Source organism: Sander vitreus, chromosome 14, assembly GCF_031162955.1.
Source record: "Sander vitreus isolate 19-12246 chromosome 14, sanVit1, whole genome shotgun sequence".
NCBI classification, from domain to species: Eukaryota; Metazoa; Chordata; class Actinopteri; order Perciformes; family Percidae; genus Sander; species Sander vitreus.
Genome location: NC_135868.1, coordinates 8317882 through 8335988, shown reverse-complemented (window position 1 = coordinate 8335988; position 18107 = coordinate 8317882). Strand labels below are relative to the sequence as shown.

At 40.9% G+C, this 18107-nt stretch overlaps 1 protein-coding gene across 3 annotated transcripts; it reads left to right on the top strand.

The window, feature by feature from the left end:
* Positions 1–234: 234 nt before the first annotated feature.
* On the top strand, positions 235–14468 carry eya3 (EYA transcriptional coactivator and phosphatase 3). Of its 3 annotated transcripts, none has more exons than XM_078266897.1 (19): positions 235–372; positions 3388–3483; positions 4124–4173; positions 4850–4944; positions 5014–5094; positions 5282–5336; positions 5731–5840; positions 6097–6234; positions 6436–6521; positions 6825–7002; positions 7150–7319; positions 7580–7663; positions 7775–7864; positions 8396–8454; positions 8606–8766; positions 9383–9497; positions 9917–10038; positions 10142–10242; positions 13229–14468. In XM_078266897.1, exons 2-19 carry the CDS (start codon positions 3436–3438, stop codon positions 13307–13309), a joined length of 1824 nt encoding a protein of 607 aa, XP_078123023.1. In that variant the 5' UTR covers positions 235–372; positions 3388–3435; the 3' UTR covers positions 13310–14468. The 3 variants fall into 3 exon arrangements, with proteins under 3 accessions (XP_078123023.1, XP_078123024.1, XP_078123025.1); XM_078266898.1 differs by having other exon boundaries at positions 3385–3483; XM_078266899.1 differs by lacking the exon at positions 6097–6234.
* Positions 14469–18107: the final 3639 nt, after the last annotated feature.

Genomic DNA, 18107 nt, shown 5'->3' with positions numbered 1-18107 from the left:
ATGAACTTAGCTAGCTTAAAATTAAACAACTAATTAATGTAACTATTTTCTACACGTTCTTAAAATTGTTGTGACATACATGCATCCATAAGAAGTAACACGCGCTGACAACATTTGTAGATGCTTTATCTATTAAAATAACAAATGTTTGCAGTCTTTCCTCTCACCTGTGTTGACGAACAGCGCCACACCTGTCGTCCCCCGTCGCGCCAAAGAAAGGTCTCCTGTGAATGGACATTCTGCACATGCGCAGTAGGCACAACGACGAAAACTTCCTGCAAAATATTGCTCCCTAACAACAGACAAAGCTTGACACTGTGGATTCAATTGAAGACACTTAAATAAAAGCGTGTCTCATTCACTCCTTCAATGGTAAGACTAGGGTTGATCATTTTGGTGTGTCAGGAATGTTTGTGTTGCGATCAGCTTCGCAGTTGGGTGCATCGGGAGTGAACGCTTTCACACGATGCCATTTCAATACCCACTCCAATGGCTGCTGGTCCCGATTAATTTCTGGTGCGAAAAACTTTAATGCCCAGGCAAAACTAAGTAACTCACAGCCAGCTTAGTTATTCAACCAATTTTAACCCTTGGCAAGTTAGCTAGTATGCATGTACAATGGACAGCGGATTACACCGTTATTTCCATTCGAATTGATGGTAAAGCGCGTAAATATAGCGACTGTCTGCTAACGTTGGTAAGCTGCACGATGGCGTCTAAATGCTGGGTTGCAACGCTTAATTAGTGCCTGTTGTAGTTGCTTACAGTATCAGTGTTCTATTGCCTGTATCTAGCTTCATGTGTTGACTGTGCCGATTATGTTTAAACCTTTCTGTGTTCAAATAAAGATAAACGAGCTGATGTGTTACAGGAATTAGTCTGATGTCAGATTTCACCTTCACAGCAAACTGTCGTCGGCTGGGTTATTTGCTGAATTCAGCTACGTAACGGTTGTCGGCTAACGTTTGCAGGTTACATGGATAGATTTACCTTGAGTTGATGCTGTGCTGTGCCAGGATTTCTACCAAACTGTGTTAATTTGCAGTGTGCAGGAAAAACAGTACTGAAGACATTGTATTATTATAGCAAACCAGTGTTGGCACAGGTGTCGAAAGCATTTGTCTGCATCAGAGATGTATTTGTAATCTGCAAACAATAAGAAATACATTAAATCTCACAAGAAGGCTATTGGAACCAAACTACCGTGCCTCCTTTTAGATTTATATGTAACTAAAGTACAAAAGTCATATGAAGCCTTTCTGATAATGCTTTATTGTATAGGTCCAATATTTTCCTAATAATTTCCTAGAAAGGGACAAATGTGACTGTAAATTCATAGGAAGATTTCTGGAAAAGACTATATGTAGGGAAATGGATACAGTGATCAGTTGGTACTCTTAAGTATTAGTATTTCAGGTCAGCTATAAATGCTAAAATGTAAGATTTCTTTGCAGGCAAGCAACCAATTCAACATTAAGTATTCCTAGTCATTAAGCTTTGAACAGTTCTTATAAGGAAATAGCTCAGACTTCTTATAAACTCAAACAACTGTTTCAGAATACTGTCAATGTTCCATTATAATCAGTAACAAATTACATATCTCTTTCCGGAAAAGTTTTTTTTAGGAAAATATCAGGAAATTACACAACCCGTCAACTATGTTTCTGACTTATTTTGTCAGATAAATGACAATCTATTCCAAGTCAAGTCCAGCACAACATTAGATGTTTAGTTAAGCCAGGGTTTTCCCTACTATTATAAGGCTACGGCGCAGCACTCAAGCCATTTTGGGCACCGCCTAAGCCAAATTAATGTAAAATCAATGTGAGCATGAAAACTAACTTAATGACTTTTTACAGATCTAATGATTGTAGTTGGTCCCCAGTTTTTGAGTTTTATTTGTTATCTGCTCTAGCTTTTCCAATGTTTTAGACACAGATATAGTAATAATTATGGTCCAAAATAATGTCAAATTACAATTATTTTAAATTGAAAAACGTCACATTTTCTTAAAGGAAGGACACCTAAACCCCCCCACCCCGTCAAATATGTGCATCTAAGTCTTCTGCAGACCTAGGGAAAACACTGGTTAAGCGCCCAAAGCCACTGCTAAATGGATTTTCCCTGGTCTGTGGTGTCCCCTAAACCTGATACTCCACTGTCTGGGAAAAGACAGCAATCACTTGAAGCAGAGAAGGATCGTGTATCGGGGCGACGTTGTTCCTCGGGTAGCGCTATTCAACCCCAGTGTTGTTGTAATGCTGGCAGAGGAGAAGTGACTGAGCGTTTTTTTTTTTACCGTTGGCAACAGCCTGAGGGACGATGGCTTTGATTAATTCAAGTATGTCAAATCAGCCAGAAAAAAAAAAAACAGCAGTAGTGTGTGTATAGAGACTGGGAGTCTCTGGTTTGATAAATTGGCAAAGATTTGTATTAAAATTAAATTAAAAAGCAGCTGAGAGCATAATATGTTTTGGGGCCAGTGCAGCTGAGAAAATGTAGATCTTCTTATTCTTTTTGAGATCTTACAGCTATTTGGAGTTATGTGGGCTGTGTTTGATTATCTAAAATATAAGTATGTGGGTTAACTTATCATTAGTACATCATCCAGTGGCCTTATTTCCCTTCGACTGTAATCCTGTTTTGATTTCACTTACATAGGCCTATATCTTGCGAATGTAATCCTGTTTTGCGAATGTAATCCTGTTTTGATTTCACTTAAATAGGCCTATATCTTGCATAAGCTGACATGCTTCAAAGGCCCAGTCAATTCAGGTAGCATAGCACGCTTGATTCAGAGCGTGCACCGTTAACAACTGCCTGACACATTCATGGGTTTTTGAATGTGCCGTCTGACCTATTTTCTTTCTTTCTGTGTCTACATTATGTTGATTAGATAAATGTCCCATCTCTCCAGCCGCGAGGGAAAGGCCAGTTGAGCGATCAGGGGACAAAACGAGGTTAGATCTTATCACCTCGGAGCATCTATTGATACGACAGCTTGCACCTGAGCAGCTAATGCTTCTAGAGAATATGTTTTCATTGAATGAAGGTTAGGTCACATGTAAAGTGGCACGCTTCCTTAATCCCACAGTAAACACAAACGTGGTGGGGACATTACACAACGTCAGTGCCACACGCGCCTCACCTGCAGGTCTGATGCGGGAGATTAGTTATTTCTTCACAGTGTCCCACGTCCCCCATGGCACCACCTCCCTGCTGATTACCCCTGTGATAGTGTTAGGGGGGGTGTCGAGGGATGCATTGATGAGCGCTTATGGGACAAGGGGAGGGGTGAGTCACGCATCGGAAAACTACATAAGGCATGACCCCCCCATTTATTCTGTGCCTATGTGTTTTTTTCGCTCCTGTGGTTGTGTGAAGCAGGGTCCGGACACACTTTCCAGGAGCAGAGAGTAGGCTGTGCGTGCAGACATGTCGGGTCGCTCCGTTGCAGAGATGGATGACTCGCAGGAGCTGCCGGTGAGTGTGAACACAATGATGCCAACACAGAGCACCAGGGGAAGTGTTTGCATCAATAACTGCAATTACAAATTGGTTTTATGATGAAACTGTACAGTTTCTCTTTTGCACACCCTTATAAATTGATTGATTACCCTTGTGTTTTTTAAATGCTGGTCAGCTAAATTCAGCACTTTTTAAAAACATTTTTATTGGTTCTTGTAATTTGTGAAAGGCATATTTCACCTTTTTTACTCTGTAAATTGAACAATATATCAGCTGTAGCTCTGTAGCTGCAGTATTTGTGCAAACACTTGAGTACATCCTTTTTTCATAGCGTAGTTTATTGTGGTACTGTCAGTAGTGACAATATTGTGGGGATGAACTGATATATAATATGCAAATATGCTTTATGCGTCATGAAGTACTCCATAAAAGAATACTTGTTGCACCTCCTGAAGGACCTGTGTTTGACAGTAGTATTTGAGGACTTTTTGTATCCACCTTAAGTTTTTATGACAGGAACTTGATTTTATTTTCATCTGACTTGATTGGCTACATTATTGAGGAAGAAAAGATGCACGTCACAGTCCTGAAGCAGCAGAGAAAATAGAATTATGGTGAAAACCTTTTCTTTGAAATTCTTTTTGTGTGTTTGCAGACAAAGAAGGCCAAGCTTGAGATGGACAGTGGACTGGAGAAGGAGCCAAGGTGGGTCTTGACTGGTTTTAGATCTGTTTCTGATCTTTATATTGCTGCTTACAGACTGTGATGGAAAACCCTGAAGAACAAATGTTGAGTTTTGCAGACTGATCTCATGAAATGGCGTATGTATGACACGCCAATTCGTATGCCATTATTGGCGTGTTGTCAAGACGCCTACTTGCTTTTTAGCGTGTTTATCAACGCCGTTTGGCCTCCATTGACTTACATTACCTTGCGATTGCGTGTGAATTTACACCATAGCGAGTAGTATGAAAGGGCGAAAATCCACGTAGGGAGGTTGGTCGGGGTGGTGGATGGGTCAAACACAGGACTTTCACCCAGGAGACCGGGGATCGTGTACCGCGTGTCACGTTTCCTAAACTCAACCGTTGCTTTCTTCTTGCGATAACACGCCAATTGGCGTGTATGTTTACGTCCGCTGCATACAGCTCAGACATACACGCGGTTAGCTCGAAATGCGTACAGATAACACGCCACTTGGCTTACGAAAGTGGGCGTGTATGTTTACACGAAGTCATGATGTCATGTTGAGTTTTGAATAGACTGGAATCTTTTTTTTGTGTGTGTGATTGTTATCTCATTGTTTTTGCCAGATTTAACTTTTTTTATATGGCTATTGGCTGACGGAAGAAACTGTAATGGATTCTTAATGCTCTTCCAGTGATTTAGGTGACGATGGGAGTCCATCTGCTGTGTTGGGTTCTTCAGAGCAGGAAAGCTCTTACTCTGCCCTGTCCACAGCCCAACTTGATCCAGGTAAGTAGATAATATGACCGCACTCGCTGCAATGTCCCTGGAAGATATTGACGACATGTTTTATTGCAGGTGGTCAGGAGCATTCGGATGCAGACAGAGGGGCAGCACCTCGAGCATGCGGTGACTCCATGAACTCCTATGCACATCCTGGTACGAACAGAAACCCTATCTCAGTTCTGAACAATGCACATTAAAGGTCCTAACAGAAGAATGCTGCTCTTATACAATACCAGTCCGTAGTTTGGACATGCTTTCCCATTCAAGTGAATGAGAAAGCGTGTCCAAACTTTTGACTGGTACTGTATGTCAAACTGAAGCCGTGTTGTCTTTTTAACAGCCAGAGACTCAACAGCAACATCTGAATACACCCAACAGGTTTATCAAGGAAGCAAGTGAGTACACTGCATAAAGCATTTTGTTGTTTATCATGTTTTAACATTTTGTTTTTTTTTTTCGATATGAGTGACACTAGGCCTTTTTTGGTGGTTGCACCAGCAGCCGTCATCTAGATTTTCCTGCTCCACTATTTTAGGTTTAGGAGGAATGGATTCCAACAAATATAAAGAAAATTTAGAGAGACATTTAGAGGCTAATGTTCAATTGTTAGTCCAGACATTGAAGTTGAAGAGAGGTTGGGTATACTGTTATTGTGTTGCTTGGGTGCCAACCAAATTTTGTGCACCAGTGCACGTAAAAACAAACCCCTAATAGTAGATCTCTAGTTTTACATGGTGCACCTGCAGCGTAGCCGTCATGTGATGCAAATATCGATTCTCTTTCTTACAGCCCAGAAGTGACGCCGTACACCAGCCAGGTGGCCTTTCCTCCTCTGGCCCAGTCCACTGCATACTCGGCCTTCCTCCAGACAGGCCAGAACTACGGCCTCCCGCCCTTTGGTTAGTCCCCGCTCCTACTCTAACAACCTATTTTAACACTGCTCACTAAAAACCTAGCATCAAACCTTTTTGTTACTTTGCTTTAGAGGCCTTACTGTGCTTTTGCGCTGTGGAATCGATTTGCTTTTGATCTCTGCTTAAACATCCACATCTTGACTGAAGGACCTGGTTTCTTAACTTGGCCCCATCTTCAATTATCCACTCCTCTCGCTACCTCTTTCATTTTTCTGCTTCCCTTGCTCTCTTTCATCTTCAGGTGCTATGTGGCCAGGCATTAAAACAGAGACAGGGCTGCCTGAGGCGCCCTCTGGTGGCCAGCCTGGGTTTCTCAGCTTCAGCAACGCATATACCTCAACCCAGCCAGGCCAGCTGCACTACTCATACCCAAGCCAAGGCAAGCTGCAACCTCACTCTGTCTCACAAAATAATGCTGTCACACTCTCTGCAAATATGACAAGCACTGGAAAAATAAAGGAGATCTTGCAGTGGCACAGCTCTGTCTTCCTCTTTTTGTTGTTAATGACCTCAAATGCTGTGTAGAAACACTTTTTATTTTCCTCTGGCACTGTTTTAGTATAGCATTTTCTGTCTCCAGGCTCAAGCTTTACAACATCCAGTGTGTACTCCAGCATCCCTTCAGCTACGGCTGCTACCACAACCTCCACCACAGTGGCCCACCAGGTAAGGAGTATGTTAGTGTTCCTCAAAGAAATGAAGACCGAAACTGTCTCTGTGTGTTAAATTTTCATGCATTGTCCTTATGTTTTTAAATCCTTTTATCTAAGTCTCCATCCCCAGGGTTTGGCTTAACTTGCTCATTGACACAGAACCTGAGTTCATCACAGTTATGGTGAATGATATATGAGAAGTGTTTGGAAGCTGGAGATTATTTCTGCATGTTTGTCAGACCGCCCCATGTGGCTCTTTTTCCACCACCCTTCTCCTGTTGATCACAGTTGTTTGTTTTTGTTTTCATTTCTCCAGGAATTTAGCAGCTACAACTCTCTGGGACAGGGTCAGTTCTCTCAGTACTACGCTCTGCCTCCCAGCTACGTGCCGGCCGGGCTGCCCAGCAGCGATGACCACGGCGCCGGTGTGGGAGTGGCCGGATATTCAGCTGTGAAGTCGGAGCAGGCCGCCTCAGCTGGACTGCCTCCCAGAGGTAACTTCAGTTCTTTGATTCATATTATTGTATGTTCAGCAGCATTCACTGCCCTAAGACTTTGGATCTGTGATCATTGTACTAGCTTGAGTCATAGCAGAAGAAATGTACTATTCGTGTACTCATTTCTGACCTTCATGTATTAAGATGCGTCCCCACCAGAGAACCTCCCAGCAGGTGCAGCCCTTCCTACCAGTGTGGCTCTCCCTGCCGGAGCCAGGGATCAGGACGAGGTTGGACGTAGGAACTCTGTAGGCAAAGCCAAAGGGAAGGGCCGGAGGTCTGATAGCTCCCCACCTGCTGACAGTGACCTGGAGGTAACCAAGTCAGCAGTTTACTTATCTTTGCACACGTAAACAAAACATTAAGGGCTTGTTGGCCTGTTATTAGCTTAGCAGCATTTTAGAGTTTAAGGCTCTCTAACCTGGAGGCTACTGATGTAAAGACTAACCACATGAAAAAGGTTAATAGGGTTTAGTTAATTACAATAGGTCAATTGTAAAAAATAAAAGAAATAGATACAACTATTTGTAGAATGCAAAGTAATGTAAAATAATTTTTCCCCTGCTCTTTTTAGCGCATTTTCCTTTGGGATCTGGATGAGACCATTATTATATTCCACTCACTTCTCACTGGCTCCTACGCACAGAAGTTTGGCAAGGTTTGTTCCTGTAAATCAGCTAACAGTTTGAGCTTGCAACATAAAATGAAAAAGTCTGACCTTAATTATCGTATAAAAGGTTGATGGTGGGTCTGTGTTGCGTTTGTTCAGGACCCAGCCACAGTGCTGAACTTGGGCTTGCAGATGGAGGAGCTGATCTTTGAGCTGGCAGACACCCACCTTTTCTTCAATGACCTGGAGGTACAGAGATACATTCAGACTGCTGTAGCCATGGCAGGAAAGGAGTTTTCAGGTTTTTTTCTGTCGCACACAGCAACTGGTACAAACCAGACGAACTGGATGATTAATGGAAAGCCTCACCTATTTTATATTATACAAATTATTATTTTTTTATTATTATTCTAATAAAAAAACTTGTTTGCATCCAGCATAGGCTACCCAAAGGTGCTGACACACCAACCCGACGGCCTACCGTCGGCAGAAAAGGCAGTCGGACTGATCAGTCGGGCCCCCCCGAGGTCAAAAAAGTGCCCTGGGTTGGTGTGTCAGCGCCTTAAAGGAGGTTCTTTCAGCCCCGGGTGTTTTCAAAGTCAAACAAACAGGAGCTTAAGAGCCTGTTGCACAGATCCATTATCTTTATCTATTGCTTTATCTATTATTTTTTTTATGATCCCAACTGTACATGGGTGTTGTCTTTTTACAAGTTACTACAAGTTTGGGTAACAAATGCACGATTACACAAGAAGTGCTTTTCTTTCTGTTTTCTTTAAGGAATGTGATCAAGTCCATGTCGAGGATGTTGTCTCTGATGACAACGGACAGGACCTGAGGTGCATTATATCTGTAACTGTAACGCAAAATATACAGTACAATAACTGCCTCATCACCCACATTATTTATTTATACTCATTTCAGACTTCAACATCATGACTTTTTTCATCATCCAAACAAATGTTTGAATGTGTTTTCTTCCTACTTTAGTAACTACAACTTCTTGGCGGATGGCTTTAATGGTTCCAGTGGTGGAGGGGCCTCAGGAACCACCACTGGAGTCCAGGGAGGGGTGGAGTGGATGCGGAAACTGGCCTTTCGCTACCGTCGGCTAAAAGAGATTTACAATAACTATAAAGGGAATGTTGGAGGTGAGTCAAAGGCGCACATGAAAAAAAATCTATGGGGTAGGCTACTGCTGCTTTTTTCTTTTCAAGAATACAACGGTTCCTCCTGGAAACCGTCTTTAGTTGAAGTAACAAGACTTCAAGTCAGTAAACAGTGTTCAGAAGCTCTTCTTCTTTCAGCTCGGCTCCTGTTTATTGTGCTTTGAATGGCGTGTTTTTGCTGTGTAGAAGTAACATTGGCGCACTTGACCATCATGTGAATTATAACATGTTTGGCGACTGTAAAACTAGTTACGCAGTCCATGATCCTAAAGGCAAAAGGAAGCAAACACACATATCTGGCTTTCCCCCAATTGTGTCAAACAAACAAGGTAATGTTTGAGCCCCGTGGCCAAAATAAACAGAGGGCTGTCTGTTTGTGTGTGCGTCTGCCACCTTTTTGCCTTTTTAAATATCTGGCTTTGGAATGATGTTTTTGGGTGGCACCATGAACCGCGAAACGTTTAAAACCACTTCAGACATTTGGAAACCTGGAAATGGGGAAGATGTTAAAGCTACATGTTTTTCCATGTACACTGATAGTGGTATCTACATTCTGTGGTATTGAGGTTGTATCCTTACTGCATGTTGTCTCTTTCAGGCCTGTTGAGTCCTATGAAGAGGGAGCTGCTTCTCCAGCTTCAGTCTGACATCGAGAACGTTACAGACGCGTGGCTTAGCACAGCCCTCAAGTCTCTGCTGCTCATCCAGTCCAGGTCTGAGCAGAGGTTACTATTTTCAAAGCATCTTTTAGGTCATACTCTGCAGCAAGTTGAGTAAAGTGCGCTCTCGTCATGTGAATAATTACATCAAGGTGACAGTTTATTTTAACGTTGCCATCAACAGTTTTCTCTTACTAACCAAAATGAGTGAGTTGGGGTTTAAAAGGCAATGTTTATTCAGAAGATAGCGCTAAATGCTGTTTAAAAGGATAGAAGTATATGCTTGGCTGTGATTTTCCTGTGCTGAATCTTTTTAGAGAAGTCTTTAAAGTTCATGTTTTATTTAGCTAAAACGGGCTCAACATCAATACAAGATTGTGTAAACAAGTCTGTGCCCTGATTAATCTATTTGTTTTCATCTTTGAGCCCATATTTATGCATGTATATGTATGTATGTGATATTCCACCAACAGGGGGAAGTGTATGAATGTGTTGGTCACTACCACTCAGCTGGTTCCAGCTCTGGCGAAGGTGCTGCTCTATGGCCTGGGAGACGTCTTCCCCATCGAGAACATCTACAGTGCCACTAAAATAGGTTTGTATGGGGGGGAAAAGTACAGTTCTTCTCTTCTGTGACGGAGGAGGAAATCATGTTGCTTTGTAATGCTTTATTTTCTCTGTGGTTTCCGTTCATGCAGGGAAAGAGAGTTGCTTCGAGAGGATCGTCTCTCGCTTTGGGAAGAAAGTGACTTATGTGGTGATAGGTGATGGTCGAGATGAGGAATTTGCAGCAAAACAGGTAAACCTGTTAAGTTTTCATGTCTCCTAACTCCCGCCTAGAGCGGGGCAATAAATCGATATTATATCGATATCGTGATATGAGACTAGATATCGTCTTAGATTTTGGATATTGTAATTTCGTAATATGACATAAGTGTTGTCTTTTCCTGGTTTTAAAGGCTGCATTACAGTAAAGTGATGTACTTTTCTGAACTTACCAGAATGTTGTAACTGTTCTATTATTTGCCTTTACCCACTTAGTCATTATATCCACATGACTGATGATTATTTGTCAAAAATCTCATTGTGTAAATATTTTGTGAAAGCACCAATAGTCAACACTACAATATCATTGCGCTATCGATATCGAGGTATTTGGTAAAAAATATTGATAGTTGATTTTCTCCGTATCGCCCAGCCCTACCCCCGCCTTCTTTTGTGTCTGTTAGTCTGTAGGCAGTTTACTCACACAAAGTTGCATTTGGCGTGTTCACAGAAATGTTACAAATACAACGCAGTCACTGCAACTCCCGCTTTGTTTGTTTAAAGGCTCTGACACACCAACCCAACGGCCGACCTTCGGCAGAAAAGGCAGTCGGACTGACTGCCTCCCCGAGTTGGTCAAAAAAGTGCCTCGGAACACACCGAAGCGACGCCAACTTGAGCGTACGTTCTGCACGTGCGCAAGACGTAATACGTCTCCATAACAGCAGGTGCCGCTAATCTGTATTGTCGCCCAAAAAATGAAAACTGGCAGCTGATTGGACGAACGCGTCACGTGGGTCTGGCTTCTCCGGAATTTCAAAGCCAGACCATCATGGCGGCTCATTCGGAATACGATCTCATATTTTACGAAAATAGTTCACCGAACATGTTTCTGAAAACATGCAACATGCAGTTGCAGTCTTCATTTCAGATCGACAGAGGTCAGTTTAAAAGATTTTCGTCAGATTTTGAGAGACTCTAGTCACGCTGCTCCCGCTCGTCATTTCCGGGTTAGCACTCCACCAATCAGATTGGTCATTGAGTATCTGCCCGCCTTCCGATTCAACATGTCAAATCAGCCCAAATGAAGGCCTACGGCTCCTCCGACTGACGACGGCACGGAACACACCTAACAGACTCAAGTCACCGACCTCACCAGACTGTCCAACGGCCGTTAATCGGGTTGGTGTGTCAGCGACCTTAAAAAGGCGTCCACATCAGAAAAAGGAGCTTACAAGTTAAGATGAGTCGAAAGTTTAATATATCATAAAGTTAACGGTAACACTAACAAGTTAAGCTTTGAGAGAAATAATGGGCAAATAGAGTCTGAAGCTGGAGCCGGACAGTTGATCAGTTACTTAAAGCGTAACTCTCGCCAAAATGCAACCTAGGGTCTTTTTGTAAATGTACCCGAGTCAAACATTCGTTTAAAAGCATACAGTCTTCCGGGTCTTTTGGTGTTGCTGAGCTCACCGGTGCGTTCTTTCTTTTTAAGAATGTTCTAAACAGTTGATTTGGCCACACCTAATGTTTTTGCTATCTCTCTGATGGGTTTGTTTAGATTTTTCAGCCTAATGATGGCTTGCTTCACTGATAGTGACAGCTCTTTGGATCTCATATTGAGAGTTGACAGCAGCAGATTCCAAATGCAAATAGCACACTTGAAATGAACTCTGGACCTTTTATCTGCTTCTTGTAAATGGGATAATGAGGGAATAACACACACCTGGCCATGGAACAGCTGAGCAGCCAATTGTCCCATTACTTTTGGTCCCTTAGAAAATCAAATTAAAGCTGAAAGTCTGCAGTTAAAGCACATCTTGTTCGTTTCATTTCAACTCCATTGTGGTGGTGTATAGAGCCAAAAAGATTAGAATTGTGTCGATGTCCCAATATTTATGGGCCTGACTGTATATAGGACGGAAGTGTCACTTTTAAGATTTACCGTTTTCTCATTTTTCGGTCAAATGGCCTTTTGAATGGGAGTCCTAGGGGCACTTTTATGCTAGCCTCAAAATAGCTATTTTTAAAACCTTAAGAAGGCTCGACACAACATGAAACTTTGCTCATAGTATCACCAGGGGCTCTACACATGAACGCCAGCATTGAGAACATTGTTTGTGTACCCAGAGTTTACTAAAAAAAAGGTTTTGAGCAACTCACGTTAGCAGTTGTTGTTTACGCAATCCGCCATTTTCCCAGTCCAAAATAGCCGATCTCCGACTGTGAATGAATGGACTCCATAGGAGGAAATGTCATTCTTATATGAGGCTCCTTTTTCAACTACAAGGTCAATATTGTGTTTCACGACAAAACAATGAATTATCCTTGCATTTATATGGAACTAAGCTTTTGGAGCTTTCCATCTTTACTCTCCTACCTCGACTATTTTTGACTGGCTCCATAGACGGCGATCGGAAGAACAACAGCTACAGTGAGTTGCTCAAAACCTTTCTTTTTAGTAAACTCACTTACAAACAATGTTCTCCACGCTTTTGTTAAGGCGTAGAGCCCCTGGAGATACTTCGAGCAGTTTTTCATGTTATGTCGAGCCTTCTTGGTGTTTTAAAAATAGCTATTTTGAGGCTAGCATAAAAGTGCCCCTAGCACTCCCATTCAAAAGGCCATTTGACCGAAAAAGCCTCCTAAATATGCTTTTAAACTAAAGTTTGACTCGGGTACATTCACAAAAAGACCCTAGGTTGCATTTTGGCGAGAGTTACAATAAGTTAGCACTCAGCATGTTCATACTGCAGCGATCCAAGTCCAGTGGGGTGCTTCTCTTTGGCTGTTGCCTTGTGTTTTACCAGCCTGGTTCCAGACTTGTGAATCGCCAGCTTCATCTTAGATTTGTTTATCCACGTAATTAAAAATGAAATGGAAATCCAGTCTGATTATCAAGCTAGTGTTTTATCCATTTGTTTTACCAACTGTCGGGCTACATTTCCTGCTTCTCCTGCATGTTTGTTTCTGACATGCTGCTATGTTTCTTTGGCCGTGTCTTGTCTCCCTATCTGTAGCACAATATGCCTTTCTGGCGGATCTCCACTCACGGCGACCTCGTGTCCCTGCACCAAGCGCTGGAACTGGACTTCTTGTAAAGGAGGCAGCATTGAATGTCGCACGCTAAAGGGAAAATGTAGTCGTTATCATCCTGTCGATTTTGTGGAGTGACATTGTGTGAGAAAAGCCTCCACAATCCCTCAACGACACACACTTGCATATTTGAAAATCTGCCCTCACAAAGACGACTAATGACTCAGTATGTGTGATGTGTGATGGTAACGTACTGAGGTGGACTTTGGGTCGGAGCTGACTGTGAGAAACAGACTGGATGCATCATTCGGCTGAATTAGGGTTCCTCACGCCCAGCACTCCCTCCTCTACGGCAGCTAACCTCACCACGGCTGAAACTGGCACTGATTTGGACACGGAAGGGAAGACATCCATTTTTTTCCCCTAGTCTTTGGTCTCATTTTCTTTTAAAGTATCAAAGTCTCTTCTTCCTCTAATTTGTATGTCTCTTCTTTGGTTTTTAACAACCAAAGGGCCATTGTTGTTTTCTGGTGTTCTCTTTACTTTTTTGTTGTTGTGGCTTTTTATTTAGGCTCCGTGTAACTGAAAGAATAATATCAAAGCAAATTTGTTTAAAAAAAAAAAAAAGTTATATCTTGATTTGTTTTGCACTCCTACAAAGAAACAAAAGCATCAATTTGCAGAAGTTACTGCTAGTCATCAAGTATTATATCATAATCCCAGAACTTAACATGAGAAACTAGATGAGGGCTCAAAAAATGTAATTTGGTTCAAACCACACCACCAGTCAGCTGTCATGACCTCTCCACTGTGTTGCAACAGCAGACCTATGGTCCTCTTTAGTATGTGTGATCTGTGGTCAGTAAGTATGTGGCGCCAGTCATACTTCTCACAAACCTGAACCAGCCTTTCTGTAAGGTAGTAAGCAGAGCGGGATGCACCAAACATAAACCAAACACTGATCAATTTCTCAATGACTCAGGAGTTTTCCAGTAGAGTTGGACTTCACTTTGGCGAGTAGACGAGAAGTGCATTTCCTGCCCCAGCAGTAGTCGTTAGACAATGCACAGGTCCAATGTAGACTTTAGTAGCTGTGTCCCAAATCCCAACTAAATCCTATTCTGTCGTCACGGATCATGGAAAATGAAACTCAAATCTGTCATGGTGTGGTTGGATTTATTTGCGTACTTTTAAAAAGATTTAATAAAAGCTTCTTTCTTTTCACATTTTTATTTACAGCAATGTTATTTAGATCATAATAGGCTGTATATGAACTTATTGGGAGAAAACGGGTAGTTCTATGTAAAATAAGACATTGAGCACCCCCACATAGCCAAAATTGCATGAGCCTCGTTTCATAATACGCTTTTACGAAGATTCGACTGTGAGATTGGCAGTCGAATCAGGCTCCTTCAATCGAAGCATCAAATATTCGACTACTCGGCGTCACTTCAAGGTTTGAGTATGATTTATATCTAGTGTGAAGACCCAACATACTAAAAAAAACTGCTTGGAATTGGTATGTGGTTGGGATTTGGGATACGTAGCTCGGATGTCCAAATTTTGGTGAATTTGAAGGAAGGGTTAAATATTTCTTTATATGGGTTGGGGGGGAAAAAAAAAAGTCTCCAACTTCTCAAGCTCCATAAAGCATTTAACAAAACTGTGATTACCTGAAAAATGCTTTGACACAAGGCTACAGGGTTGTCCCCAGGGACCCATTATCTCATTATCCGTCCATGCTCTCGCCTCTCAACCTATGACTCAGCTATTACACTGTTAGGAGGATCAGAATCGCTTAAGAGGTTTCATTTTAAAGTTTCCTCTTTTCTTAGTGAAGACCGTTGTAGCATGTCATCACAAGAGGTGAGCAGTATACACAAAGCAGTTGTCTAATTTGATAAAACCAGGTCAAAGAAATAACTTGTTAGCCAGTAGAGTTACATTTTATTACTCTTACATGTTTCTACAAAATCAGTTGCTTTTTATGTGACAAAATGATCATTCACCAAAAATGATATATGATATACATTTGTTTCCAAAGACTTTACTCAACCTGTTTTCTTAGTTTTTCCCCCAAAAATGTTTTTGATTGATTTAGCTTTGTATTAGTTTTACACAAGAGCTGCAACTAACAATTACTGTCATTATGGATTAATATGCTGACTATTTTGAGACTTTATTTTAGTCATTTTTAAAGCAAAAAATGCCAAGAATTAGCTGGTTCCAGCTTCTCAAATGAAAGGATTTGCTGTTTTCTTTGGCTTATATTATGATAAACTAAATATTTTTGGGGTTTGTTGGTCAAAACGGGCACTTTTTATTTATTTTTTTATTTTTTACATAATAGTCAAAATTTCCAGAACCTAAAGTGACTTCTAAATCGCTTGTACCCAACCAACAATCCAAAAGCCAAAAATATTTAATCAAGCAAACATTCACGTCAGAACAAGTGATTCTTTTGTGATACTTTAGCTCTAAGAAATTGCTATTTTAAATTGATGTTGAAATAGTTTGCGGACTAATCACAATTGCTTGTACAGCTTTGAATTTTCAGCCACATGACAACCCAAAACCTCTTGAAGGTGTATTGGAGTTGGAAAAAAACAAAACAGAAAGAATAATGACTGTGCAATACATTTCTACTTTGCTCATTAACTGTATTTCAAGGGATTTTTTTTCATTTTGTTGACGGTTAGAAAAGTCGCCGGGGTCGATCGACTTCCCCCTGGTCCGTAAATGAGATTACGACTGAACAATACTGAGCCTGAAGATTTCGTATTTACACACACATGCAGCTTGACCGTTAAGAATGTGTATTTCTGTGTATTTTGTTTGCGTGACTGCATATTTATATTGTGCCTTTAACCATCATCTGTATGCATAATCTAATTGAAATATGTAAGATTTTTGTTTGATACATGTATCACTGCATTGTTATCCAAAGTGTTATCTTACCTTTTTTATTTTATTTTTTTTAAATTACTCAATACTTTTTAAGTGTTTTGTTACTAGACCTTGTTTGATTTGATTGCCCTGTCTGCACTGTATTCCAAAGGCCTTCTACTAGAAAACAGTATATCCATTTTGGGGAGAAACTGTTCATGTTCATTGTTTAAAGAAAGCAATTTTAGTGAAGGGCTTAAGATGGTTTACAGTTAATTTGCTGTTAAAATATTTTTCAAGAAAACATATCTTAATTTGGAGTGACAATACATTTGTGTTTTACATAAATGTACTTGTGAAAATCTCACTTTAAACAACCTCTGCTTTGTATTAGATTTCTACTTCCTTTTGAAAAGGAGATTGCATTTATTTTGTTGCTGTGAAACGCTTGGCATCGCTTAGAGACAATCACAATCTATAACGTATTGTATTTTTAATGCAGGTCAGATTACTATTAAGTGAAAGGCATGTTTGATTGTTCAGTGTGAGTTAAAGGTAAATGGGCTCATCTAGCAGTCCTGACACACAATAGAGAGACCATATGCAATCTTAGCATTTTTTCTTGAATGTGTTTTCAGTTTATTTCTTTACTTTGTCTGCATGTCGTGTCTGTTTTGAAGTATACCATGGATGTTAAATAATGACCTTGCAATGTTTAACGGGCTATATTCTTCTGTGTCCTCTTTTTCTTTCTAATACCAAATACTGTTATTTTTAAAATGCTGTTTAGTTTTTTTCTTTTTATGCATTTCATCTCATTTCCAAGGACCTGGAAGGCCATATAGGGACATGTAGAGAGCCTGAATGATCCTGTTAAACTTAACAATATCATAATAATCAATGCAAATTTAATTACAATAATCACTAGTTCCCCCCACAGTAGCTCAACACAGTCCTGTAAGGTTTTCCTGTGTACCTAAGACACTCGATACAGTGTAAATAAACTTTAAAAAGTTTCAGACTAAATCTTCTGTTTATTTGTTAGTTTAAAGGGGAACTATTATATAGCATTTTCAGGTTCATACTTGTATTTTGTGTTTGTACTAGGACATGTTTACATGCTTTAATGTTAAAAAAACACTCGTTCTCAAACTGCCCATGGCTGCTGCTCCTGTATTCACCCTCTGTATTAGACGCTCTGCTGCACCACCCACTCAGCCCCTCTTCTGACAAAGCCCAGTCTGCTCTGATTGAATTTCCCCTGCGCTCCAGTTTTGTTTAACTAGTAACAACTGGAGGTACTGCAACAGAGTATATAGCGGGACTTTGTACCGTGAAAAATCACAAAGGCTTCTAAAACAAATTACTACACAACCGGATATGTCCCAGCAGTAATGTGACTCCTTGTGTTGTCTTCCCGCCGACCATGCAGCTTTTTGTTTTTCTGTGTCAAAATGTAAACTTTTTTTTCCAACGTTTTGGTCGTCTTTTTCGACACTTTTGTTGCTTTTCCACTGATGTTTTTGTCACTTTTTGTTGTTTTTCGTTTTCTTGCACCTTTTTGACATTGTGTTTTTTCCCCACATTTTTGTCACTTTTCAACATTCTTTTATCATTTTTTTCATTTTTTCAAATGCTATAAAACTGAATAAAACTTACGAAGAGCGTTGTAAGGAGCCATCCAACCAATTTGAAAATTTGGTTTAGAAACTTTTTGAAAATGGGTCAAATTTGACCCGAGGACAACAGGATGGTTAAAGCTATCTGGCGTTAGCATGCAGCTACTTAGCAGTATGCTAATGTTAGATTGTAGTGGAACCATAGACAGTATATAAGAATGGACCAACAGATCCCGTTGCTCTGGACGGAGAGAGACCAGTGAAGTCCATTAGAAGCACTTTTCTGTCAATGGCTGAGCGTTACTGCGCAGCCTCCAACTGAGAGAGACGACGTAGATGTGACGTGAGCAACCTGTCT

Excerpts from the sequence above, each read along its gene's own strand:
- eya3 (XM_078266897.1), top strand. The coding sequence starts at position 3,436 with ATGTCGGGTCGCTCCGTTGCAGAGATGGATGACTCGCAGGAGCTGCCG. Across the intron at positions 5,841-6,096 it reads CTACGGCCTCCCGCCCTTTG|GTGCTATGTGGCCAGGCATT; the intron begins GTTAGTCCCCGC and ends TTTCATCTTCAG. Across the intron at positions 8,455-8,605 it reads GACAACGGACAGGACCTGAG|TAACTACAACTTCTTGGCGG; the intron begins GTGCATTATATC and ends TTCCTACTTTAG.